We start from the raw sequence: 25827 nt of genomic DNA, 5'->3' as shown, positions 1-25827 counted from the left end.
GTTAAGAGCCACAACCCAACCCTTGGAAGGTGCGGCGACAAGCGAGGCTGTGTCTTGTCGCACAAGCGCACTAGCTTCTGCCCTGCGAACGTAGGGCAGGTGCAGTTGCCAGGTTAGCGCGCTGCGGTGCTACCGCGCAGGCGCGGGGCAAGCAGAGGGTGGAACGGGCGTAGTGGAACGGACCGTGAGGTCCAGTCCGCGATGGCCGACGCCACTTGGTGGTACCGAGGAGGTGAGGGTGGCTGTACCCAGGAAGGAATTCTGACCCACATATCCAGCGCTGTCACCGAGGGAAGCGTGCAGTCCCTTGCTAGGCTGTCACCTCCGTGGGTGTGGGTCGCTGAGGGAGTCGCGCCCTTGGCCGCTGCAGCTGGAGCCCTTTCTCCGTAGCTGAACCTGCTCTTCCCCAGAAGCTTCGATGAGGGCATTAGGGACAGAAGCAGGTGTTTGATTGTGTCTTAACAGAACCGTGGGGGAAACACTTGTGATGTATGTGAAAATCGTAGGATGACAGCCCGCTCCATAGCAAAACTTAGTAGTGAGAAGTAAAAAGGAACCAGAAGGCACTAAAAATCGTTGTTTTCCCCATCTTGGTTACTTACATACATTACTGCTACCCGGTAATATAAAGAAATGTTTGTTTTACATCTCGCAGGGACTTCCAAACATGACTTGCATTACAGACGGGAAGCAGAAGTTAACACCACGCTTGAGGAGTTGTTACTCTACTTTGTTTTTTTAATAAATCTGTGTATACGTAAGTACACAGCCATAGCTAAACATGCCAATTGAACTAGTAGTTCAAATGTAGACGTGAAAAGTAAAGACTCAGAGAGCTGAGAAATTTTAGAGATCATTATCCTATGATGGTTTCTAAGGGGCAGAGCTAGGCCACAGGTTAAAGGAAAACTTCCATGGTCAACACTGACTGAATATGATTTTTTTTTTAAATTTGGAGAATCTATTTAAACATAGTCCCCCGGGCTGACAATTGAATCTAATTTCTTTCAGAGCCATAGAGATATATTGGTTTCATTCCATAAATAAAAAGTACAAAAGGGACCCAACGTAAAGGTTGGGGACGACCATAAGCCTCATCCTTGTCACTAAACTACTGCATTATTAATAATAAAATACACTTGTGTTGACTAAAGGCAGGCAAGGAGAACATCTCAATCTACTACACGCCCCTGCTGCCGTGGGCCCATGGCATCAATTTAGTGGGTGAAAAACTTGGTGATGTTCTGTATTTAAACTGCCCAATGCATGTAGCTAGAAGCTAGCATACAGGATTGCTCTCCTCTCCGAACATGTAGCCTGTGTACCAATGACACAGTTAATTGGTACTGTAGGGCTGGGTGCTCAAGATTAAAGACAATTGTGGCCAACCAGATAAGGTACTGGTCAATAAAGGCTTAGTTATAGAGATAACACAAATACATGCTTATTGTCAAGCATTTAGAAAGTAGAAAATATAAACCAAAAGATTATTTATAGTCCCACCGATTCAGAGATTTTTGAACATTTAAAACAGCCTACATCTACAGTAAGGTGATTCATTAACCACTGCAGAATAAACATAACTGTTGGAGAATGGCATACGCTCACTTGCTGTGTGCGTGTGACAGCATGTATGGTGGCCAGAGGACAGCGTGTGACATTGGTTCCCCCCTTCATCATGCCCGACTCGGCTTGTCAGACTTGATGATGCACTATGTTCCCTTTCAACCATCTTGCTCGCCCCACATACTGTTTTTGCTTTAACTGGGGAGTTCTGGCAATAAAATAAGATAGTTTATAGCAGAGGAGAAAGAAAGATTATTGCTTAAAAATCTTTAAACAAATTTCCTAGGCTCCAAAGCATGGGTGTAAGTGCTCTATGTGTTGGGCTAGATAACTCGGTCTGTAAAGTGCTTGCCGCACATATATGAGAACCCGAGTTTGGTCCCCAGAATCCATGCAGAAAAGCAGAGTGTGGTGATGATGTAGTCCCAGGGCTGGAGAGGTAGAAACAGGCCCCTGGGGCTTGTTGTTCAGCCAACCTGGCCCACTTTGAAAGGTCCAGGCTAATCAGAGGTCCAGTTTCAAAACTGAAACCAGGGTGGGTGGCTCCTGAGTAATGCCTCCTGATGTTGAGCTCTAGTCCCCACATGCATGAGTACCCATGTGCACGTCTGTGTGTGCACACACTCCAAACATTCCATAATTATGGTGTAACTCTGTAGTAAAAGATAGCATCCTTATGATGATATTTATAACTGGTTGAATTCAAGGTGGTATTGCCTGTTTTAATGTAAAGAAAAAAACCAACAGTAGAATCATGGATATAATGTGATCTCATTTAAAAAATATTTGTGTATGTGTGTATGAATCAGGGGCGCATACATGTGTGGTCAGAGAACAACTCTGCGTGGCTGTTTCTCTTCTTCCCCTTCTACTTGTTGGCTTTTCATGGAAAGTACTGTTAAGTGTGGAACCATCTCACCAGCCCGAATTTGACTTTTTTTGGGGGGGGGGGGCACGTTTTGAGACAGGATTTCTCTGTGTAGCTTTGGAGCCTGTGCTAGAACTTCCTCTGTAGACCGGGCTGGCCTTGAACTCACAGAAATCCACCTGCCTCTGCCTCCCAAGCACTGGGATTAAAGGTATGTGCCTCCACCGCCTGGCTTGACTTCATTTTTTAAAGATAAAATATTAAATATATATGTATAAAAACTGAAGAACCCATGTCTCCCTTTAGTACGAGGGCTGAAAAAGATTTGTCTATTTCTGGCTTTAATAAGTAGATATAGCAGAGCTGGTGAAACTGTTCAGGGATAAAGACACTTGGCAACCGAGCAGGGTGACCTGAGTTCAGTCCCAATCCCTGGAGCCCACATAATAATAGGAGAGAATCAGCTCCCACAAGTTGTCCTTTAACCTCCACATTTGTACCAGGGTGTGTGTGTGTGTGTGTGTCTGCGTAATGTAAAATAAATGTAAAAAATTATACTTATACCAAGGGAAATGAATATTTTTGAATGCTGCTGAAGATGGATGCTAAATTACAAACTGAAACAAGAAATTCTCTCCTCAGTGACTTTTGGGATGGTCAATCCACATATGTACTACTTAAACAAAGTGATGTCATCGCTGTTTGTGGACACGCCCCTCCCCAGCGATGAGAGAAGCAGCTTTAGGTCCATCCGCAGCATAGCTGACTTTTGGAAGGTAAGATGCGTGACTTGAGGAAGTAGCATTCTATAGCCCATCAGCCAAGGGTTAGAGGCTAGCTCAGTGGTACAGTGCTTGCTTACTAAGTGAAGGGAAAAAAAAAGACAAATTCACAGTCTATAAACCCTTGCCTCATGTAGGAAATGGTCAGGGAATATTTGTTAAAGGAATTAATAAAAATGAGTATTATTTCGTTATTAGAAAATCAACCAGTGGCATTTATTGTGAATCTTTTTTAAATTTATTTTTATTTTATGTACTTTGGTGTATTCCCCGCATGTATGTCTGAGGGAGATGTGTATGATGTATGGACTGGAACTGGAGTTCCAGACAGTTTACAGACAGTTGTGAGCTGCCGTGTGGGTGCTGGAAATTGAACCTGGGTCCTCTGGAAGAGCAAGCAGTGCTCTTAACCACCGAACCATCTCTTCAGCCCCTTTATTGTGAATCTTTATGTTCACAATGTGATACTGTTCTTTTTTAAGTTCACATTTTTGATACTTTTCTCAAATATTCCCATTTCCCTTGGAAAAAGACTTGTTATGTGAGCACTAATATCAGCCTGGCACTGTGTATGTAAAATCCATATGAGTGACAGTATTACAAATTCTTATTTGGAGGGGGGGTTGAGATGGGGTTTCACTGTAGCTTTGGAGCCTGTCCTGGAACTAGCTCTTGTAGACCAGGCTGGCCTTGAACTGACAGAGATCCGCCTGCCTCTGCCCATCCCCTCCCCAGCACTGGATTAAAGGTATGCACCACCGCCACCACCTGGCTCTTACAAAATCTTAATTGCCCAGAAAGGATAATATTCATAATTTTATATATGCAACTTCCTGCTATGTTACAGTAATATGCTATATAAATTTTTTTTTAAAAAAAGCAATGTGTGCTTGACTTTTTGGGTTTAATCACATGAGAGTGGCTCCTTCCGCACTCGTACTGGGATACACACGTTTTCTGTTACCTGTAGCACAAGTCACGGGGAAGGAAGAGTAACCAAGCAGGAGAACGTCTGGTCTCCGTGTCACAAACATTTGGATTTAAAAGATTAGGGAGGCAGTGAGGGAAGGCTCTCCCAAACTGATAGCAGTGTGGACGCCGCATTTTAAAGGGTCGTAAGGTGTCCTTGGAATAGGGAGCGCGTGCTGTGTGCAGGATAGGGAGCGTGTGCTGTGTGCGGTGCCTGTGGAGCTGAATTTGCAGTGCGAGCCCAGAGAAGATGAAGTAGAAACGAATGGACAAAGGTCAGATCATGAATGCCGCACTGGGAAGCTGAAATTTACCCAGGAGACCGTCATTTTCTGAGCACGGGTGGACACGGTAGTTAGCTTAAGACCCTAAAGAAGCAGGGTGGCGGAGCAGACCTGGGGTGTGCCTGTGACGGCCTGGTTCTGAGAGGGTTAGCCACCTGGGGGATTGGGCAGCAAGCTCGGCCATTTCAGTGCTTCCTGGCCACCGTGGTCTGAACCGCCCTGTTCTGCCACACTCTTCTGCTAAGGCGGACTGAAACAAATCTTTCCTCCCCTACACTGGCATTTAGGCCGGTATTCTGTCCTGGTGACAAGGCAAACCTAGTAAGAAAAGATCAGTGTGAGATAAGATCCAAGAGGTCATGAGTAGGAAAGGAGGGACAGAAATCGTCCTCGCTCTTTTCATTGTCTGTGTGGCCGGTGGCAGAGACAACAAGAAATGGGGAAAGCCATCCTTGGGATCACTTAGGATGGAACAGGGACAGTGAGGAATAGCCATCGCTGTGGCCTTCGCCAGCAGCATTTGGCATTGCCGGAAGTGGCGTCTCGGTCAATACTTACCCTCAGAATCCCACGTGTGGCTACAGGTTCTGTTGGCATGAAGGCTTTTCTTCTTCTCTTTCTTCTTCCCATGGTATCTGCCCTTCTCTGTGAAGTTCATGGAAGGACCCCTTCTGGAGGGCTTGTACTGGGACTCGTGGTACAATAGCCAGCAGCTGTACAATTTGAAGAACAGCAGCCGCATCTACTACGAGAACATTCTTCTCGGAGTCCCCAGGGTACGGCAGCTGAGAGTCCGCAACAACACTTGCAAGGTCTACTCAGCCTTTCAGTCGCTGGTGAGCGACTGTTACGATAAATACACAGCTGAAAACGAAGACCTGTCTGATTTTGGCCTCAAAAGTGATACAGAGTAAGCAGTATGAAACCGGTGACCTTTTCTAGCAGGTGCCTTTGTATCTGTGCTGTGAGTGACAGGAGCTGGGAGCTGCTGGTTGCAGTGGTTTTCTCTGTAAACAGCAGGGGAAGAAGCCTGGGCTATAGCTGCGCTCAGAACACACGAGCAACCCCATCTGATAGGGGTGGGAGGGTTGATGAAATGTATAGTCACACTGGACGGCGGGTAAAACATCACTCTGTCTGCATGTGTGTATGCATGTGGAGCCAAGATATCAACAAGAGGTGTCTCTGTAGGACCAGAGAGATGGCTCAGTGGTTAAAGAGCACCACAGAGATCCTGAGTTCAATTCCCAGCAAACATGGTGGCTCACAACCCTCTGTAATGAGATCTGGTGCCCTCTTCTGGTGTGCGTACATAACAATTAAATAAATCTTTTTTTAAGTGTTAAAAAAGAGGTGTCTTTCTAAATCATTCCAGCTTTCATTTTTGAGACAGGGTCTTTCATTAGAGGTGGAACTCATCAGTTCTGTTAGACCGATCAGCCAAGAGCTCCAGGGACCCAATGGTGTCTACCCCAGCTCTGGGATTATAGATTCCTGCCCCAACAGCTGGCTTTTATGCTTGTGTTGAGTTATCCTCCGCCTTCTCCTCCCTCCTCACTGTGCCCAACTTTAGTGATGTCTGTGGCTCCAGTACTAAAGGGGGCAGCGATGTTCCTCGTCATCGTGTCTGGCAATGCCTGCGGAAGACGCGGTCTTAGGTACTTTTCTATTGCCGTGCTAAGGTGCCCAAACAGCTCACACAGTTTGTTGGGGCTTGCAGCTGTAGGAAGTTAGAGTTCGTGGCAATTATAGGGGGAGGGGGTTCACCTTATACTGAACTGTGAAAGCCCGAAGCCACTGGTACCTCCTTCTCTAGACAAAGATGTTCCCGGTGTCGGTGCTGTTTACATTCTCTGGGTCAGGTGTCCTGTGATAATCATGGCCGGGGACAGAGCCGACCCTTCTGTATTTAGTATTTATTAGTTATTCCAATGTTTATAAAGATCGACTTTTCTGCTCATCCACTCTCTGGAGACAGCTGTTCTTTGCTCTTCCACTTCCTGTCCCTAAGGCACGTCCTGCAAGGGCTGTCATTTTACAGTTGTGGGTATTTCCACGTGGCAGGCGATCTGTCACTGCAGCTCTCTTCTGCCACCTCCAGGTCCTGCCTCCTCTCTTCCTCTCAGCCTCTCGGTCTTAGTTACACTTGACCACCCTTACTCATTAGTCTATATTTTCCTTACAAACTCTGATTGCATTTCCTTTCTTTACATAGCCTCCTACAATCTCAGGATGTATGTATGGCTTCTTGTCTGTTGACTTACTCTTTGTATGAGTTTGGGAATTTATCTTACTCAGAGACAGGATACTGCCACACACACACACACACACACACACACACACACACACACACACATATATATATATATATATATATATATATATATATATATATATATATATATATATACATATAAAACCCAGGCTGGGTGAGTTTGGGCATTCATGAGTTCTTATATAATTTTGTTAATGTAATAAAGTCATACATATAATCACACACCTTTCAGATAGGTTTGGGGAAAACTGAATAGGGAGACTGAAAAGGGGGGGTCAAGATATTCTTTTTTTGGTTTTCTTGTAATTATAAGTTAAAAGCCAGAAGGTTTAACTAGAAACATTTTTTTTTGAAAAAAAATAACCAGACAGTGGTGGCGCACACCTTTAATCCCAGCACTCAGGAGGGAGAGCCAGGCGGATCTCTGTGAGTTCAAGGCCATCCTGGTCTACAGAGAGAGTAGCCAGGGCTACACAGAGATACTCTGTCTCAAAAGACCAACCCCCCCCAAAAAATTGTGTTTGTGTGTGTGTGTGTGTGTGTGTGTGTGAATGAATAAATGCAGACATACCACAAATGTACAGAAAACCATTGGATGTGTCTATTGCCTGTGATAAGCACTAAAACACACTGGGTCCTTGGCCCTAACTCAATTGTCCCGGCTACTTTGAACTTTCTAGTTCATCTGTTTTGAAGCTACTTCTTTTAAATCAAAGGTTAGCTTAAATTCTTGAATGCTTTCCGCCTGGGCTTCTCATTGCCGTTGTTCTTTTGATGTCTAACAGATGGAAGTACTCGCCTTCTCCTGCCAATGCCCCTTGGCACTGGGGATTTGTCGGTGTGTACCGAGACGGAGGGTATATATTCACATTATCAAAATCCAAATCTGAAACCCAAGCCAAATTTGCTGACCTTCGACTCCACAGCTGGATCACACGAGGGACCAGGGTTGTTTTTATTGACTTTTCCGTATACAATGCTAACGTCAATCTGTTTTGCATCGTCAGGTGAGTGACTCAGAAGTTATTGATCTTGGCAAATGGAATTTTAAAAGGACCCAAAGCCTCCGGTGCAGTTTTGCAGTCTCTGCATGCCCGTGCTGAGGTTAAAGTCACAGCTTTAAGATAACGTGACATTCTGCCAAGGGTGCAGAGGAGAATAGAGCGACATCATCCGACTTTTCGTTATTTCAGGACACATTTAGGAACACGAAGAGTCACATACAATATGCTAGGTCTTATGATCCATGTGTGTGCGCGCGCACGCTCATGCGCAGGTGTGCACCATGGTGCCAGGTGTGGAGATCAGCTCTGGGGAGTCTGTTCTCTCCTCCCACAGTGACAGGAAGCAAACTCAGGTGGTCAGACTTGTGTAACTGTGAAGTCGTCTTGCCACCAAAGCTTTAGTTTTGTGTGGTGTGAGGATATGTAGTCTTGCCACTTCTGTCCTTCCGGAATTGTACAGATCTGATGTCATAATTTTTTCATAAAAGCCGATTGTTAAAATCTCTTGGGTTATGGGCAGGGCAGATAAGTCAGGTGGTAAAATGCTTGTCCTAAGTATAAGTCTTAGGGTTTCTACTGCTGTGCTAAAATATTGTGGGCAAAAACAGCTTGGAGAGGAAAGGGTTTGCTTGGCTTACACCTCATGATCAAGGCCCATCACTGAGGTGGGAGCTGAAGCAGAGGCTGTGGAGAGCTGGTGCTGGCTGGCTCCTCATGCCTTGCTCAACCTGCTTGCTTCTAGCACCCAGGACCCCATCCCAGGACCAGTACCCCCCACAGTGAGCTGGGCATTATCTCGTGGTTCCCTCTTCTCAGTTAGCTCTAGCCTGTGTCAAGTTGATAAGCCAACAACAAAGACCCCCCTCTCCTCCCAGGAAACCAGGGCACTGTGCAGGCACGAGGACCCGGTTGGGTCTCCAACACCCACGTAAAAGCCGAATTCAGTGATGAGCAAAACCGTGTGCGGGCAGGAGGGGGGGGCCGAACGAGTTCCAGGAGCTCACTGGTCAGCCAAATTAGCAAACTCCAGGATCAGTGAGAAATCCTGTCTCAAAAAAACAGGGTGGAGAGTGACAGAGGAAGACACCCAGTTCTGATCTCTGACCTTCACACACGAGTGAATGCGTCTGAGTTAACTATTCACAATTAGAATTAACTATTTAAATTTCAGATGACGCGTAACAGTGGCCACATCCTAGACGTTTTTAGAGTATATTATACACTACAAAAAGTATACAAAACTTTGGTTCTTCTTAGACTTGCCACGTACTACTGTGATGGTCTATTCTGGCCCTTGAAGTTGGACTCAACCATGTGACTTGCTTTGGCCAATGGGATACTAGCAGATATGCAGCAACTGAGCGGGTTGTGCGGTTGTGTGTCAGTTTGCTCTCTGCATGTCTGCAGTTGCGGTGAAGGGATGTGTGTGCGTTGGCTTGTTGGAAGCAGGAGGAAGATGGGCAGGCAGAGCTGAGCCAACTCCAAGATGCGGAGTCGAGCCAGTCAAATGGTGGTTCTATTAGCAAGCCTGGCTGAGATCATTCTGACTGACTCAGCCGGGTGGTCCATTGAAGTCTGTAGACACACAGGAAATATTCATTGTAAGCCAGGCTTTGAGGCCAGGCTTGTTAGATAACAGAAAGAAGTGGGTACAAGGCCTAACTTGGAACACAGCTCTTTGACCTCTGGATCAGTTTGGAGACTTTTGTTGTAAAAGAAAATCCCAATCTCAATAGCCTCAAATAGCAACAACAAAAATGACTTGTGCCGTGTAGGAGCAATTTCAGAATCAAGGCAAATAATTTTCTTGGTAAACTCAAAAGTCTGCCTCCATGTTTCTCAGGTGATTTCTGTTTTGGGCTCCTTGGTGTCAGCCATATCTTCAGCTCACCAAAAGCAGCTGTGGGCAGATGTCATGAATGCTCTGAAGAGCAGTCAACAGTTCTTTCAGTTAGCGTCGCCTCTGAACCCAGGCCTTGGAAGAGGTTCTAGGATCAAACACGGGAAAAGAAACAGCACACGCTGACTGTGTCCAGCAGAAAAGTGAACCTCCATTCCCTGAGTGATAGGACAGGCGGATAGCTAAACACAGTCAGTTTCCTGTTTGGAAGGAAGAATGGGAAATAGCTGCCAGAGAGACAGGCAACATTAAACAAATCTCCGCTGAATGTTTGGTGCTATAGAGGCTGTAGACAGAGCATCTTCAGCATGTTTCAGATTTGATTGATATATGGATTTTATAATTGTCAATGCTGAGAAGACCACATCACATAAGTATTACCAAATGGTAGAAGTAGGTTCAGAGCCATGACAGAAATTGCTGGAAATTCTAACCTAATCCCAAGTCAAAATTCATTATTATTTTTTTAAATAGCTCAAGTGAGTATCTCAAGCAGCATTTTTTCTTCTTTCTCCTTTTCTCTTTTCATTCTCTCTTCCCTCCCCTTCTCCCCCTCCCTCTTTTCCCCTTCTCTATTCCCCCCTCTTCACCCTCTCTCCTCTCCCCTCCTTTCTCCCCCTTCTCTCCCTCCTTTCTCTCCCCTTACCCCAGTTTAAAACAGGGCCTCTCCCATAATCCCATCATTCCATTTCTCTAGGAGCAAAAGACTCCACATGTGGTAAAAACGCCAATTCACACAGAGCTCAGGAATCTGACGCAGGTGTTTGAGGCCGTCTGCATCGGTGGTGTGTGGTGTGAAGCAGTGCTCGGTGCCTTGCTAGAGCTGTGTGTTGGGCATGGGCTGCAGTGAAGTTCTGCGGTGCTGGCCCAGCCAGAAACACGTCTGATTCATTGCACATTTGATTTGAACTAAGTTTCAGTCATTGTGCATCTGGAAATGTTTTACTGTCGCTTTTTTTTTTTTTTATGACTCTGAATTCAGTTTAAGAAGCGATGGTCAGGCTGAACGTGGTGGTGCACACCTTCTACCCCCGTCCTCCGAAGCAGTGGCAGGTCTATCTGAGTTTGAGTTGAGCCTGGTCTACGTAGTGAGTTCCAGGACAACCAGGGATATGAAGAGAGACCATGTCTCAAAAAACAAACAAACACAAAGTAAACAAAAGAAACTTTTTTAAAAAAAGGAAGCAGTGGTCAACACTACAATCATTTCTATTTACTTCTCCTATACCCTGTCAGAGAAACTGAGTCAATTCTGCTGTCTCCCCCTTTTGTTTGCTGGTCTGCATGTGTCTTCTCTTTCATTCCCTTACCCAATGGCGAGTGTGTACTGCGTGTAAAAGGAAACAGTTCTGATGCCTGCTGGGCAGCATGTCACTCGCATTTTCAGGTAGGAAAACAGTTGCACTTACGGTTGGGGTACCCTTAGGGTTGTGCAGAAACAGTGGCTTCTTAGATTACTGCCAGTTCTTAATTACCATAAATTGTGGAGAACCCAGAACAGCAGTGAACAGCCTCAGAATCTTTCTGTGTTTTGTTTTGGGAAATAAGTTGTTATACTTCTGTTTGTATAGCTCTTTGTGTCCTAAGGTAACCAGAAAATACTGGTCTTAGCAGACTGTGTGATCTTGATGTTGAGAGGTCAGCGAGGTCTCTGATAAGCCAGCCAAGGAGAGCAACGTATTTCCTTCCTCTGACATAAAGAGCTGTGTTTTGAGAGGAGCCCTGACTTGCTGCAGGAACCACAGGGCAGGGCTTGATGGGCAGAAGCAAGTTAGTACTCCACAGCCTTGTTTTTGTGTTCTCTGAGCTGTGGGACTTGTCAGGGCATAGGAAAGGTGACACCAATAAATAAGACTATAAGTATCTTTGGGTTTTGTTTTTGTTTGTTTTCTGAGACAGGGTTTCTCTGTGTTACAGCTCTGGCTGTCCTGGAACTTGCTCTGTAAACCAGGCTAGCCTCGAACTCACAGAGATCCACCTGCCTCTGTTTCCCAAGTGCTGGGATTAAAGGTGTGTGCCACCACCACCCGACCCTGTTCAGATTGTCGGGGTTGCTGGCAGGCCTGAGCCATCTTGCCAAACTGTCTCTATGTTTTTAAAAACATGGTTCATGTATATTCCAGCACATACACTGTCTTAGAGTTTCTATGGCTGTGATAAAAAGCTGTGACTGAAAGCAACTTGGGGAGGAAAGGGTTTATTTCAGCTCACATTGTCCAACCATGGCTCATCATGAAGGGAGCAGGGTAAGAGCTGATGCAGAGGCCATGGAGGGGTGCTGCTTACTGACTTACTCTCCTTGGCTTGCTCAGCCTGCTTTCTTAGAGCAGCCAGGACCACCAGACCAGGAATGGCACCACCCACAATGGGCTGGCCCTCCGCGGGGCATCAATTACTAATTAAGAAATTCCCTACAGGCTTACCTACATCCTGATCTTACAGAGGCATTTTCTCATTGAGGTTCCCTCTTCTCCGATGACTCTAGCTTGTGTTGACATAAAGCCAGCCAGGACACAAACATTGAAGTTAACCAGACTAATACTGCTAATGTCACGACTCTGTGACTTCCTGGAGTTACAGCCAGTTGTAAGCCCACGTGTGGAAGCTGGGAACTGAACCCCTGGTCCTCTGGAAGGGCAGGAAGTGTTCTTCACCACTGAGCCATCCCTCCCGCCTCCAAGGAAACGGGTTTTGTACAAAATAAGTGATCAACGTTGAGGTATATGTCATTATTGGTTTAGAAATTTGACAGCAACTTAAACACTAAAGCCTAGAAAAGCTTTCACGGACTCCATTTCCAGGCTGGTGGCAGAGTTCCCGGCGACGGGCGGGCTCCTCACCTCGTGGCAGTTCTACTCCGTGAAGCTCCTCAGATATGTTACCCACTACGATTACTTCATCGCGTCCTGTGAGATCATATTCTGTATTTTCCTTTTCGTCTTCATAACACAAGAACTGAGAAAGCTGAACGAGTTTAAGTTCGCCTATTTCAAAAGCGTTTGGAACTGGCTGGAGATGCTGCTTTTGGCGGTGAGTATAGCCACGGTGTGACCTAAGGGCTCACATCTGCTCCCGGCGGCTGGACATGCATAAAACACAAGATTTTCTCTTCATCCAAGACTTACTTGAAAAGCTACAAGTATCAAATATAAAATGAGCTGTCATAGGGCAGTCTAATCCTACTCCCCTAAAAGAGAAGTATGTTGGTTCTCTCTGATGTAGTCCTTGAGAGGGCCAGCAAGAGCCTAGAGGACTCCATAAGGCTCCATAAGAAATGAGTCCCTTCTTGTCCCCCTCCTCCTTACTTCTCTCCTCCCCAGGGTCTTTGGAGCCCTGGCTGTCCCTGAATATGTTATGTAGATAAGGCTGGCCTTAAACTCACTGAGATCTGCCACGCTCTGCCTCTTGGGTGCTGGAATTGAAAGTGTGTGCCATGTGTGATTCAATACACGTAAGGAGTCTTGATATCCACACTCCCCAAAATGTATTTGTGTGAGGGTTAGCACAGAGTGTTTATAACCCCAACTGTCTGGGAGCCTGAGGTAGGAGGCTCCAGAAGTTCAAGGCCAGCCTGGGCAACGTATTGAGACCTAAATTTAAAATGAGAAAATGGCCTAGGAAGATGTGATATGTCGTTCATATTTTAATAAGTAAAGCTTGCCTGAAGTTTCAGGGAGCACAGCAGCCACACTGATCAGCCATGCAGACCAGGCAGTGGTGGCACACTCCTTTAATCCCAGTAGCCACACTAGTTAGCCGCAGAAGCCAGGCAGTAGTGGTGCACATCTTTAATCCCAGCCCTAGGGAGGAATATAAAACAGGAGGAGTCAGGTCTCAGGCTCAGTCTGAGGTTTTGTGGAGGCAGAATCATCATTTCAGTCTGAGTTAGAGGTATGAGCCAGTGGCTGGCTGCTTTACTCTTCTGACCTTCGAGCTGAACCCCAGTATCTGTCTCTGGGTTTTTATTATTTGTGCTACAGGAAGATGGCTCAGTGGGTAAGACTTTTTGCTGTGCAGGCATGGGGACCTGAGGCTGAGTCCCAGCACCCATGTAGAGAAGCAGGGAGTAGCCATGCATCCCTGTAACCCCAGCACTGTGTGGGGCAGAAGCAGGAGGGTTGCTGAGCCTTGCTGTCAGCTCCAGATTCAGGGAGAGACCCTACTTCCAGGGAATAAGGAAAGGGACACCCGACGTCCTCCGTCAGCCTCTGCTTGCTCACCCAGGTGTATGCATCCACGTACCACACATCACAAAGAGAAACGTGCCCCGTCTGCCTTTCTAGTGTCCCACATTTGTGTGTTTGTCAAAGGAAAAATTCCAAGCAGTTGTAAATCTCCGATGCCTTGGATAACCTGGATCCAAAGGTGTTCAAAGAGCTCGGTACGGCATCCTGAGGAGGTGCGTTTATGTTGACTGCAGGCTTTTGTTTGGTTTGGTTTTAGTATTCCACAGTATGAAAGATTCATCTTTTGGGTGGGGTGACGCAGAAGCCCTCAGACCATCGAGCGACGGGCAGGCAGGTTAGGACAACCAGGAAGTAGTGTCTTTTTTTTTTTGTGAGACATAGTGACTCTAATATTTGAAGTGTAAACTGAGCGACTTCCGTCTCTATAATAGCTATGTTCTGCATGGGCTATCACCCTGCCAAGCAGAGAAGCAGTCAAGACCACAGCTGGAAGGCCGAGCTGCAAAGGACAGTGGGAAAACACGGCAAGGCTTTGCCCTAGTCAGCCAGCTGGGCACAGTTTTCTGCAGGCCACATGCAGACATGCGGGAGGCGGGAGGTCAGGTACCGGCCTCTGCCGGAAAGGCTTCCTCATCTCCGAGTAAAGCCTGCTGTCACTCTGTCACCGCTCCCCATCACCGCAGCTCACAGCCTGCGGGCTCCGATAGCTGGAGACAGTGTGACCTCACACCCCCAAGTCGTGGATTGGAAGGGAGGAGCGACAGAGAACTGGTCACAGGGGCCGCTCCGCAAGCTGCCTGCTACCTCGCTGTGCTGTAACTGGGACCAGGGACCAGGCCATGGGGATGCGTGAAATTCTAAGAGCGGTTCCGTGTGAAAGCACAGATAACGGCAGCAGACTTGACAAGAGAGGCATTTGTATGTTCTCGGACTCAGTTTGACCAAATTCCCTGCTGAGCAGTCACAGGCAGGGTTGATTGGCTGGGGGTCTCCCTTGTGTCCTAGATAAAACTAGACTTGATAAGTCACTTTTCTCTTTCTTTCTCTCTCTTTCTCTCTTTCTTTCTTTCTTTCTTTCTTTCTTTCTTTCTTTCTTTCTTTCATTCTTTCTTTCTTTCTTTTTTTCTTCCTTCCTTTCTTTTTTTTTTTTTCAAGACAGGGTTTCTCTGTAGCTTTGGAGCCTGTCCTAGAACTAGCTCTTGTAGACCAGGTTGGCCTCGAACTCACAGAGATCCGCCTGCCTCTGCCTCCCGAGTGCTGGGAGGTGGTGCGACACCACCGCCGGGTGGTAAGTCACTTTTCACAAAATTACTTTAAAAGCCTAGATCCTATCTTTTCCTCCCTTTTGTTAAGCATTTAATGAATGCTTTTTCAAAGGCTGCAAGAAATTTAGAGAGAGATGGTCTCCAACTACCTCTTGACTATGGTGGCCTTTGCCATCTTCCCCTGCAGCTGTGTTTTCTGGCTGTCTCTTTCTACGCATACTGTAACCTGCAGAGTTTTATCCTGCTCGGACGACTGCTGAAAAACACTGAAAACTACCCAGACTTCTATTTCCTCGCATACTGGCAAATCTACTACAACAACATGATTGCAATTACTATCTTCTTTGCATGGATAAAGGTATTCACATCTCTTTTATTACATAATCCAAGTAAATGTGTATTAGGAAAGCTATTACCTTGTGTGGAGGGGGAGTCTCCCACTAGTATGTACATTTTTGTTTTATTGCTTGTTTTTCAAGACAGGGTTTCACTGTGTAGCCCTGGCTGTCCTGCAACTCACTCTGTAGACCAAGCTGGGCTCAAAGTCACAGAGATCCACCTGCCTCTGCCTCCCAAGTGCGGGGATTGAAAGTGTGCGTCACCGCCACCAGGCAGTAAGTGAATTCTGAAAGTAATGTGGCACCAAGTGAAGGTGCTCCCCAAGCCTGGTGGCCGGCATTTCCTTGGGACAGGGCTAATTCTCACAGCTACCCTCTGACTTCCACCTCTGCTCTGTGGCACACTCTCCCCACAGCCCCCCCCCACCCATACAAACCCCAAAACGTAAACAAGATATTAATTTGACCTCTAAATGATCACTGACACCTCTAAACACCCTTGATTCCCACTGCCTCCGTTTCCTTGATGGATTCTTCTGAAATTAACTTTCCTGCTTCTAAGCCGCTCTGAGTATAGTGAGTACACTGACTCTTGTTTTCTCTCTTTCAGATATTCAAATTCATAAGCTTCAATGAGACCATGTCTCAGCTGTCGTCAACCTTGTCCCGCTGCATGAAGGACATAGTGGGGTTCGCCGTCATGTTCTTTATTATATTCTCCGCGTATGCCCAGCTGGGGTTCCTTGTTTTCGGGTCACAGGTCGATGACTTTTCCACTTTTCAAAATTCCATGTAAGCTCTTAGCACAACTTTCTTTATGCTCTCTGCCTGGGAAGCCACAGCGAGCCCGGGACAAACACTTCTTTTAAAGCTGGGCCTGTAGTTCACTTAAGGCTAAATATCCATCACGCTCAAAATGAAGTCTGCCCGTGGACAACCAAAATGGGCGGTGCTGTCTGTTTTTCAATCGTTGGTAAGGTCAAGTTAGAAGAATAATTTTTCACCGGAAGTGAGAATATGTAACGGAAGTGGGTCCCAGTGTTTCCAGAGCACTCACCCTTGAGCAGAGGAAATTGTGCTTCCCCACAGAAGTCGTCTTCAGAGTAGGTTTTCCCTGGTAACTGGATTGCTCCTGCTTATGTGCCAGACTTGTGATTCACAGCAGCGGTCTAAAGCCAGGTGTGGTGGGGTGCACGCTTATATCCAGCACTCAGCAGGCCGAAGCAAGAGGATTTGAGCTGAGACCAACCTGGGCTATACAGCCAGACTCCCTTTTAAATACAAAAACATATAACTTTTTTAATACCTAAAAATAGCTTTATAGGGGCTGGAGAGATGGCTCAGAGGTTAAGAGCATTGCCTGCTCTTCCAAAGGTCCCAAGTTCAATTCCCAGCAACCACATGGTGGCTCACAACCATCTGTAATGGGGTCTGGTGCCCTCTTCTGGCCTTCAGGCATACACGCAGACAGAATATTGTATACATAATAATAAATATTTTTTAAAATAGCTTTATGGGGGCTGGAGAGATGGCTCAGTGGTTAAGAGCCCTGACTGCTCTTCCAGAGGTCCTGAGTTCAATTCCCAGCAACCACATGGTGGCTCACAACCATCTGCAATGAGATCTGGTGCCCTCTTCGGCATGCGGGCATACATGGAGGCAGAATGTTGTATACATAATAAATAAATAAATCTTAAAAAAAATAGCTTTATAAAAGGAAGGTATGGGGCATACACCTATATTCACAGGAGGCTGAGGCAAGCCAGACATTGGTGGCGCACACCTTTAATCCCAAGCACTTGGGGGGGAGGGGCAGACGCAGATAGATCTCTGTGAGTTCAAGACCAGCCTGGTCTACAAGGTGGGTTCCAGAGAAACCCTGTCTCAAAAAATAAAATTAGATAGACAGACAGACAGACAGACAGATAAAAGGAAAAGAAAGAAGAGAGACTAAGGCAGGAGGATCACAAGTTCAAGGCCAGTCTAGCTAGTAGACCCAGTATAAAAGAAAAAAAAACAGATTTATGTTGAAGCTGACTTCAAGCTTACAGCAATGACCCTGCCTCAGCCTTCTGAGTGTTAGAATTATAGGGATAAGCCACCACGTCCAGTGTGGGTTACAGTTTATCTCCTGAGTAGATAGAACGACCTCTATCTGTAGAGAAAATTCCAGTTTCTGTGGACTCCTCCCCTGGACAGTGACAGAAAGTGCTAGTACATCCCCGCTACGCCTTCGCAGTGGCTGACAATCCCTCCTCCATGTTTGGGTCATCCTTTATTCATGTGTTCCCATCCATGAGACAAAAGCAACGCTGTTCTTCTGTCTGTGACTGACTTTACTATGATGTCCTCCTCTTCCATCCGCTTGCCTGCAAGTGACAGCATTTCCCTCTCCCTGTGACCGAGTGATACTCTGTTGTATGTGTGGGCACATGAACCCTCTCCCTGTGACCGAGAGATACTCTGTTGTATGTGTGGGCACATGAAGAGGAACTGGACATTTACCATTTCCTCAACTGCATGATTAGCTATTGAAGTTCCTTGTTTTGTTCCTTGCATGTGTGTACATGTGTGCTGTACATATGATTTGTGTGAGCGTGTGCATACGTGTGTGCAGGTTGGAGGCCAGAGGGACACATCGGTGCTTCCCTAATCTCTCTCTACTTGGTTTTTCAATTGTGTGTGCGTGTGGGCGGGGGGGAGTGTACATGTGAAGGTCAGAGGACAGCATGTGGGAGCCTTATTTTCTCAAGTTTGGGGGCAAGCATCCTGACCTGCTAAGTCATCTCCACCCCGCAATTATATTTTTTGAGACAGGGTCTGCCTGTCACTGAACCTGGAGCTCACTTGGTGGCAGTCAGTGAATCTACCTATTTCTGCCTCCCACCCCACCCCTGCCCCGCACCTGGATCACAGACATGCACCTCCATGCTCAGCTTGCACATGGGTGCCTGGGGCCCACACTCAGGTTTTGCTCTCGTGACAGGCCCTTTCCCAGCAGAGCCACCTTTGGGAGAGGGTGCTGAGTATGTAGTCTACAAAGGCCTTATACTTGCTATGTAATGTGGCTGACACTGAACTCCTGACCGCCTGCCTCAACCTCCCCCGTGTTCTACCATGCTCTGTCTGATTTTAGGATGCTGTGGCAGCATAATTAAAGCCAGAGGGGAGGAGCTGGGTGGTGGCTCAATGGTAAAGCGTGCGTGAGGTCTTGGGTTTAGTCCCCAGCACTGAAGAGAAAATCAAGAACATGTGCCTTCCGCACCCAGAGACATTATTAGCAACCCCGGGTTGTCATGTTTGTAAATGAAGAGCTGGACATTTCCTAATGTTTTTCTTTCTTCTCATCAAAGATTTGCACAATTTCGGATTGTCCTTGGAGACTTTAACTTTGCTGGTATCCAGCAAGCCAACTGGATCTTGGGGCCCATTTACTTCATCACGTTCATCTTCTTTGTGTTCTTCGTGCTGCTGGTAAGAACAGCACCCAAGAAACCAAACTATAGGCACTTGCTGCAGTACCCAGCTGCACATGTGCATGCGTGTGTGCATGTGACGGGATGCTGAGGACCAAGCTCAGTACTAGACAAGCACTCTAACACTGAGCTACACGCCCACCCCTAAGTAAGTTTTTATTGAGAAAATTATTTGACTGTTTCTCCTCAGAACATGTTCTTGGCAATAATCAACGACACATATTCTGAAGTGAAGGCGGACTACTCAATAGGCAGAAGACCTGATTTTGAGCTTGGTAAAATAATTAAGAAGGTTAGTTAACTTACTTTCCTAATTATAATTCTAAAACACTTTGTATCACTTAAACCCTCCATGAGACACGTGCCCTCCGGGTTGTTTTGTTGTTGGTTGAGAAAGAGTTTCATGCCTCACAAGCTGGCTTCAAACCCACTATGCAGCCAAGAGTAATCTTATGATCCTCCTGCCTCTACCCCCTGGGTCCCAGGATTCCAGGCATGTACCACCATGCCCAGTTTACGTGTTGCTTGACATGGAACCTGGGCTTCATATATGCAAGGTAAGTACTCTTATCAGTTGAGCTACATCTCCAGCCTCTCTGGCTCCAACAGTTTGGCCAAAGCCACCAAATACTGAATACGAAGCATTGTCGGGTAATAGATGGAAACTATTTCGTTGCTCCCAAAAGTTTGTCAAGTTAGATAGTAGGAAATTTCCACAGCCAAACCCAACCTTTGTATTCCTTGTCTGCCTCACTCTCCTTACATTCATGGCAGGATTATTTAGCCTCTCCTGGCTCCAACATTGGACTTTCTGTCCTGGTGGCTCTCTGATCACCTGTCCCCAAGGTTTGTAATTTTTCTCTGCCAATGCAGGTCTTGCTCACACTATCTCAAGGACCCTTTAAACTCTACCACCAAGAGATCATTTCCCATATGATAACATCCTCTTACCTGTTCTAGCCTGACCCCAGGTCATTCAACTTTAAGTCAGTCTAGCAGGTTACCTGGGCCTATCAAATTCAGCCAAATTTCTTCACTCGGCTCTCCCAAGCCACCCACACGCATCATAGTCCCAATCTACCCTCAGCTGTCATGAGCTAATTTCTACTTTTCTATCCTCTGTATATTATACTGTGAGCTCCAGTTTGGTTGGTTTTTGTTTGTTTGCTTTGGTTCTTCCCGAGCCATGGTCTCATGGTGCACTTTTGCCTGGAACTTGCTATGTAGAGCAGGCTGACCTTGAATTAACAGCAGTCCTACCGGAATATTGCTAACCCAAGTACAGGCTGCGTAACACATATTCCCACTCTGGCTTCTGCTCACAGCACTTCCTACCCTGAAATGAGTATCCTCACAGCTGTGCTTGCTAACGTTCTGTTCTGGACAGTAGGATCTGCCCTGTCCTGTCTTAGCTCCTTGTGATTGTGATAAAACACCATGACTAAAATAAGCTTTGGAGAGGAACATGTTTATTTCTGCTTACCGCCTGTAGCCTATCATCCAGGGAAGTCAGAGGAGCTGAGGCAGGAGCCACAGAGGAGTTATGCTTTTACTGGCACACTCAGCCTGCTTTCTTAGACCACCCAGGATCATGGGCCCAAGGGGGTACTGCCCCAGTGGGCTGGGCCCTCCCCACTGGTCACTTGTCGGGAAAATGTCCCCCAGACTCTGCTATTGTCGGGGCATTTTCTCAACTGAGGTTCCCTCTTTTCAAATGACTCCAGCTCATGCCAAATTGACACAGAACTCGCCAGCACTCCTCCTGACCAGCTTGTACACCCTGCAGTTCCAAGAGCACTTCCCAGAGGTCAGTAGCTGTGGCCTTGTGGGCGCAGCGCTTTGTCTGAGACAGTGCTGCTAAGATGGCGTCTCCACAATGAGCTCAGCTGTAGGTTTCATCTCTGATGTCCTGAGTATGATGTTGGTTGTACACAGTAGAGTATTAACATACTTGCTATCAACTGAACATGGCACATCAAGTTGTACCAAGACTAGGCACATCCCCTCACATTAAGGATGAGGCCACCCAGTAGGAAGAAGGGGGTCTCAAAAGCACGCAAAAGATTCAGAGACAGCACCCATTGAAGTCAAACAAGAAGGCCAAGTTACACAACCATAAAATATAGGCAGAGGACCTAGGTCAGACTCATGCAGGCTCCCTGACTGTCAGTCTCTATGAGCTCCTATAAGTCCTGGCTAGTTGTTTCTGTGGATTTTCTTGGCCCTCTGGCTCCTACCATCCTTCCTTCCCATTTTCTGCAGGATTCTACGAGTTCCACCTAATGTTTGGCTGTGGTTTTGGCATCTGCTCCCATCAGTTGCTGGCTGAAGTCTCTTTGGTGACGATTATCTAGGCTCCTATCTACTATGAGTATGACAGAGTAACATTAAGAATCATTTCATTAATTTTTTTTCCTTTTTGCTGATCATGTTTGGTTCTCTCCTAGGTCTCTGGGCTATCCAGCCTCCAGTCCCTGGCCCTCCGGGCGGTGTCAGGGGTGGGCTTCCTAGGGGCATGGTCTCAAGCTGAACCAGTCGTTGGTTGGCCACTCCCACAAAATCTGCCCCATCTGTACCCCAGCACATCTTGCAGGCAGGACAGATTGTAGGTCAAAGGGTTTGTGGCTGGGTTGATGCCCCAGTGTCTCCACTGGAAGTCCTTCCCAGTTACATTAGGTTCCATATCCCCCATTACTAGGAGTCTTAGCTAGGGTCACCCTTGTAGATTCTTGGGAGTTTCCATTGCACTAGGTTTCTATCTTGCCCCCGAAATGCCCCCCAATTCCAGCTGTCTCTCCCAGTATTGTCTCCCTCCATCCTCCCCAGACCTGATCCCTCCTGGTCTCGTCCCCAGCCACCCCGACCTTTGCAGCACCCCCAGCATCCACAACGGGGGGCTAGAGATGGTGACGGGATCATGGCAGTGTGCCAGACATCTCTTTAGGCAGGAGTTCCTAAAACAAACACATCATGGCTCGTGGATCTTGACTGAATGTGAAGAATACAGAAAATAATTTCTGATGAATTTTTAAACTCTTTTTTAATTAACCCAGAGTTACCTTAATGTTCTCGAGAAACTCAGACTGAAGAAAGCTCAAGATAATGAAGACAAGAAAACGTAAGACGTTAAGATTTTATCACTTTCAAGTTTCATACAAAATGTCGTGGTCGCTTTTCTACTGCTGTGAAGGGACACAACTAAGACAACTTTCAGAGGAAAAGTTCTGAGGGTCTCTGTCCCAGAGGTGAAGCCATGACCATCACAGCAGGGAGCTTGGCGGCAGGCAGGTGCAGCACTGGCACAGTAGCTGAGAGCTGACATCTGAACCATAAGCACTAGGCCACACCTCCTAATCCTTCCCAAACGTTCACATATGTGAGCCTATGGGGACATTCCCATTCAAGCCTCCACATAGATGTCCAACATGGGATGGGGTTACATACCTGGAAAACTACTATATTAACTTGAAAGTGCATTTAGCACCTTTAGCCTACCAAATGGTCCTAGCCTAGCCTGCATATATTAAATATGCTCAAAACACTACCATCAGTCTATAGTGGGCCAGTACCAGCCAAGAGAAGCCCTATTTGATGGTTGTGTATGGTAACATGTAATTTACTGGCTCTGGAGCTCTAAAACCTACCAGCAGCACCATCTGTAGTGACTGTTCCCCTCATGACCGTGGCTGTGGCTCCCTGCTACTGCATATCATAGTCAGGGAATCCTACCACATACTGCCACCCTGGGAGAGACCAAAACTCACATTTTAAAGTATGGTTTCTGCTTCTGCATCATTATAAAGTCAGAAAGTATAAGTTAAACTGAGGCTAAGACGGGAACATCTCCCTGTATTACCGAGGAAACAATGAGAGTTAAGGCTCTCCATTCAGTGTGGGGAGTCTAAGCACACTGTCTTTCTGACACCCAGGAAGCCTTTCATTTCTGAGGCCGCAGTGACACTGGTAGAGGACTTGCCCCACATGTGAGGCTCTGGGCTGGCATAGAAAACAGAGCACAGGACATACTTTGCCACCCAGGGAAGACTCTGACAGGAAAATAGAGTAGTCTCTCATACGAGTCTAAAGCAACAAATGCAGTACACAGTGTATTCAATTATCAAAATAAAAACGTTCTACACTGTCTTTTCTCATGACACAATCCCACTCCTTGCTGTAGATCTGACTGTAAATGGTTCGCTGCCTTTTCTTACTCTCATGCTTATTCTGCATCTACAGCAGGAAAACCACCGGAGAGTTGGCCCAGCAAGCCAGAAAAGAAGGCTTTAATGAAAGCGTAAGATTTAATTCATTTTTTTCTAAACACAAGTGATAGCTTTATTAGTTCTGATTAACAGAAATAATTTATGGTAACAGTTGTAACCCCCAATACATCTCTCAAAATCAGGAGCCTTCTCCATTTATGACAGATCACAACAAACTGCCTAAAGAATATGAAGATCTATTTATAGAATTTAGTTAATAGGTCATTTCTATTAAAAAGACTCATGTCAATTCTGACAAATCTGAGGGTGTTTCTTGTGCATGTATGTATGGGTATGTTCATGTATGGTGGGTATGTGCACAGACCAGAGATGTTATCCCAAGAAGGCCATCTACCCCCTTTAAAACAGGATCTCTCATTGGCCTGAAGCTCATCAGCAGGACTAGACCAGCTTGCCAATAAACTCCAAAGGTCCTTCTGTCCCCATCCCTGAGACTACAAGTGTGCACTATCAACGGCCAGCATTTAAAAAGATTTACAGGTGTATTTGGACCCACAGTATAATCAGCCTGGGCATCTAGTAGTTCAGGTTTCCCCCCCAAAGATGATGCTCACAAACAAGCAGGAAGCAGTCTTGAGAATCCACCGCCCCAACTGTAACCTGTGGAGCCTAACCTCCTGTCTTTTTATTATAAAAAAGAGAAGGGAATGTAATGATCTGCTCTGTCCCTTTAAGAGACAAGCCATGCCCACTCCCTCCCCTGTCTGCTGAGGCAGGCAGGTCTTCCTTCCTGTTTACAGCCTGAGTCTCTTCCTTTCCTGTCTCCCTCTTGAAGAGGCAGCTTCTGTTCTCGTTCTCTCGTTCTCTCTCTCGTTCTCTCTCTCTCTCTCTCTCTCTCTCTCTCTCTCTCTCTCTCTCTCTCTCTCTCAGAAAGGGGCAGTAATACCACACTTTCTGGTGAAAGACTTGTGTTGTGATACATGACACCGGTGCATACGGGCCATTAACCAAGGCAGGGATTATTTAAAGGGTCACATCTGTGCAAGTCTGACAGAAAAGCTGCTGGGAGGGCAAAGAATGCCCACAGATGCATTCTGAGGTACACCTGCTACAGTTAAGAGGTTAGGGGTGTAGCTTAGGGCAGAGCAAGTGCACAGCATGTATGAGACTCTGGGCTCAATACTCAGCCTTGATAAGTTAAAGCCAGGAAGAGGCAGCAGAATGAAGTTAGCAAATATGACCCGAACCCTTGCCTATCTGCACTGCACATCTCACTGCCCAGTCTTCTGGGGTGACTTTGCTGGCGCAGACACCCAAGCGCCAGGCTGTATTTGTCCTCTAAATTGACAGGAGATCCAAGGGGCAGAGCAGATGAAAACGTGGAAGGAGAGGCTTGAGAAAAAGTATTATTCTACAGACCTTCAAGATGACTACCAGCCTGTCACTCAGCAAGAATTTCGAGAGTAAGCATTTGTCGCATGTACCAACTGTGGCACATGGCACACCAGGATATGCAGTCCGAAGACATGTTATATGTGTTATTTTGAGCCAGAACCACATTGCTATACTTGACTCTTTCATTTGCTGCAGCTTCCAAATTAAAACACACAACTCCATTTGCTTAGTGAGGCCACCATGTTGGAGAGCTGGCTCAGTGGTCAGGAGCACAGGCTCATATCTAATTCCAGTCCTGGAGAGCATCTGCACCATGCATGCATATGGTGCAGACATACATGCAGGTAAAAACATACACATATATTTCACAAAGTGAGATGAACGTTCCACCTCTAGATGAAAGGGCACAGTGGGGCTGTTCTCACAAGCTTCCCATCAGCACTACCGCTGCCCTATGAAATGTGACTCGGGAGATGCCATCCCCTCTCCCTCTCAAAGCACGTCACCGCAGGCGTTAATAAGCTGTCTACTGCACACAGCTATCACGCGTATCACTCCTAACTTTTAAACTCTCTTCTAGACTCTTTTTATATGCTGTGGAGCTGGAAAAGGAATTACATTACATCAGTTTAAAACTAAACCAAGTGATGCGAAAGCTACAGTAACACTGGAGGTAAGACTGTGATGAGGTGCAATGCTTTGTGAGGTACTTACTGCATTTTCTCCTACACACGTCGCCATCTCTCTGGTTACTTCATTGCTTCCACTGTGCTGGGGACTGAGTGCAGAGTCCTGCTAATGCTAGGCACCACGCTACGTCTCCAGCCAAGATGCACTTAAAAGTGTTGAAGCAGCTATCAGTTCTAACAGGATGACTTCCATGAACTGAGTGCAGCTGAACAGAGTCCACTGTACCACCCATACACTTACCAAGTGCTTCCTGTAATATGCACAGGAGTGTAAAAGGGAAGCACAGACAATGCTTCTTGGTCATGGGGCAGATCTCTAAGGTCACAGGGTAGATCGCCAATAGTTGGATGGGAGGTAGAGACAGATGAACTGTTGGTAGTTTCAACCCTGGCACATCCCAGGCTCTCACTTCCTTTGGCCAGAGGTAAAGTCATAAGATTTTGGGAAAATACTATGTATGAACAACATACATAAAATAATCTCCATTCTAGACTCCAAAATGCCTAGAAAAAGTCATATACAACAACTCTGTAGTTAAATACAGAAATTTCAAATGCAGATTTCACCTTGTTTCTAAACAACAATATTTCAAGTTTCCTAAAAAC

General features: G+C 46.3%; 1 protein-coding gene across 2 annotated transcripts; it reads left to right on the top strand.

Annotated features, from left to right (window-relative positions):
• The first annotated feature begins 151 nt into the window (after window positions 1–151).
• Window positions 152–25205, top strand: Pkd2l2 (polycystin 2 like 2, transient receptor potential cation channel). 2 transcript variants are annotated; one of them, XM_087896171.1, is made up of 14 exons: window positions 152–232; window positions 656–757; window positions 3077–3210; window positions 5123–5379; window positions 7530–7751; window positions 12450–12678; window positions 15288–15458; window positions 16049–16230; window positions 18792–18912; window positions 19105–19206; window positions 21968–22032; window positions 23151–23208; window positions 24488–24600; window positions 25113–25205. In XM_087896171.1, the coding sequence occupies exons 1-14, from the start codon at window positions 202–204 to the stop codon at window positions 25195–25197; spliced, it is 1872 nt and encodes a 623-aa protein (XP_087752297.1). In that variant the 5' UTR covers window positions 152–201; the 3' UTR covers window positions 25198–25205. The 2 variants fall into 2 exon arrangements, with proteins under 2 accessions (XP_087752297.1, XP_087752298.1); XM_087896172.1 differs by lacking the exon at window positions 656–757 and having other exon boundaries at window positions 157–232.
• The last annotated feature ends 622 nt before the right edge of the window (window positions 25206–25827 follow it).

This window comes from Myodes glareolus, chromosome 13 (assembly GCF_982192425.1).
Source record: "Myodes glareolus chromosome 13, mMyoGla1.1, whole genome shotgun sequence".
In the NCBI taxonomy this organism is placed as follows: domain Eukaryota; kingdom Metazoa; phylum Chordata; class Mammalia; order Rodentia; family Cricetidae; genus Myodes; species Myodes glareolus.
Note: the sequence above shows the minus strand (reverse complement) of the source record. Positions and strands in the feature narration are given on the sequence as shown.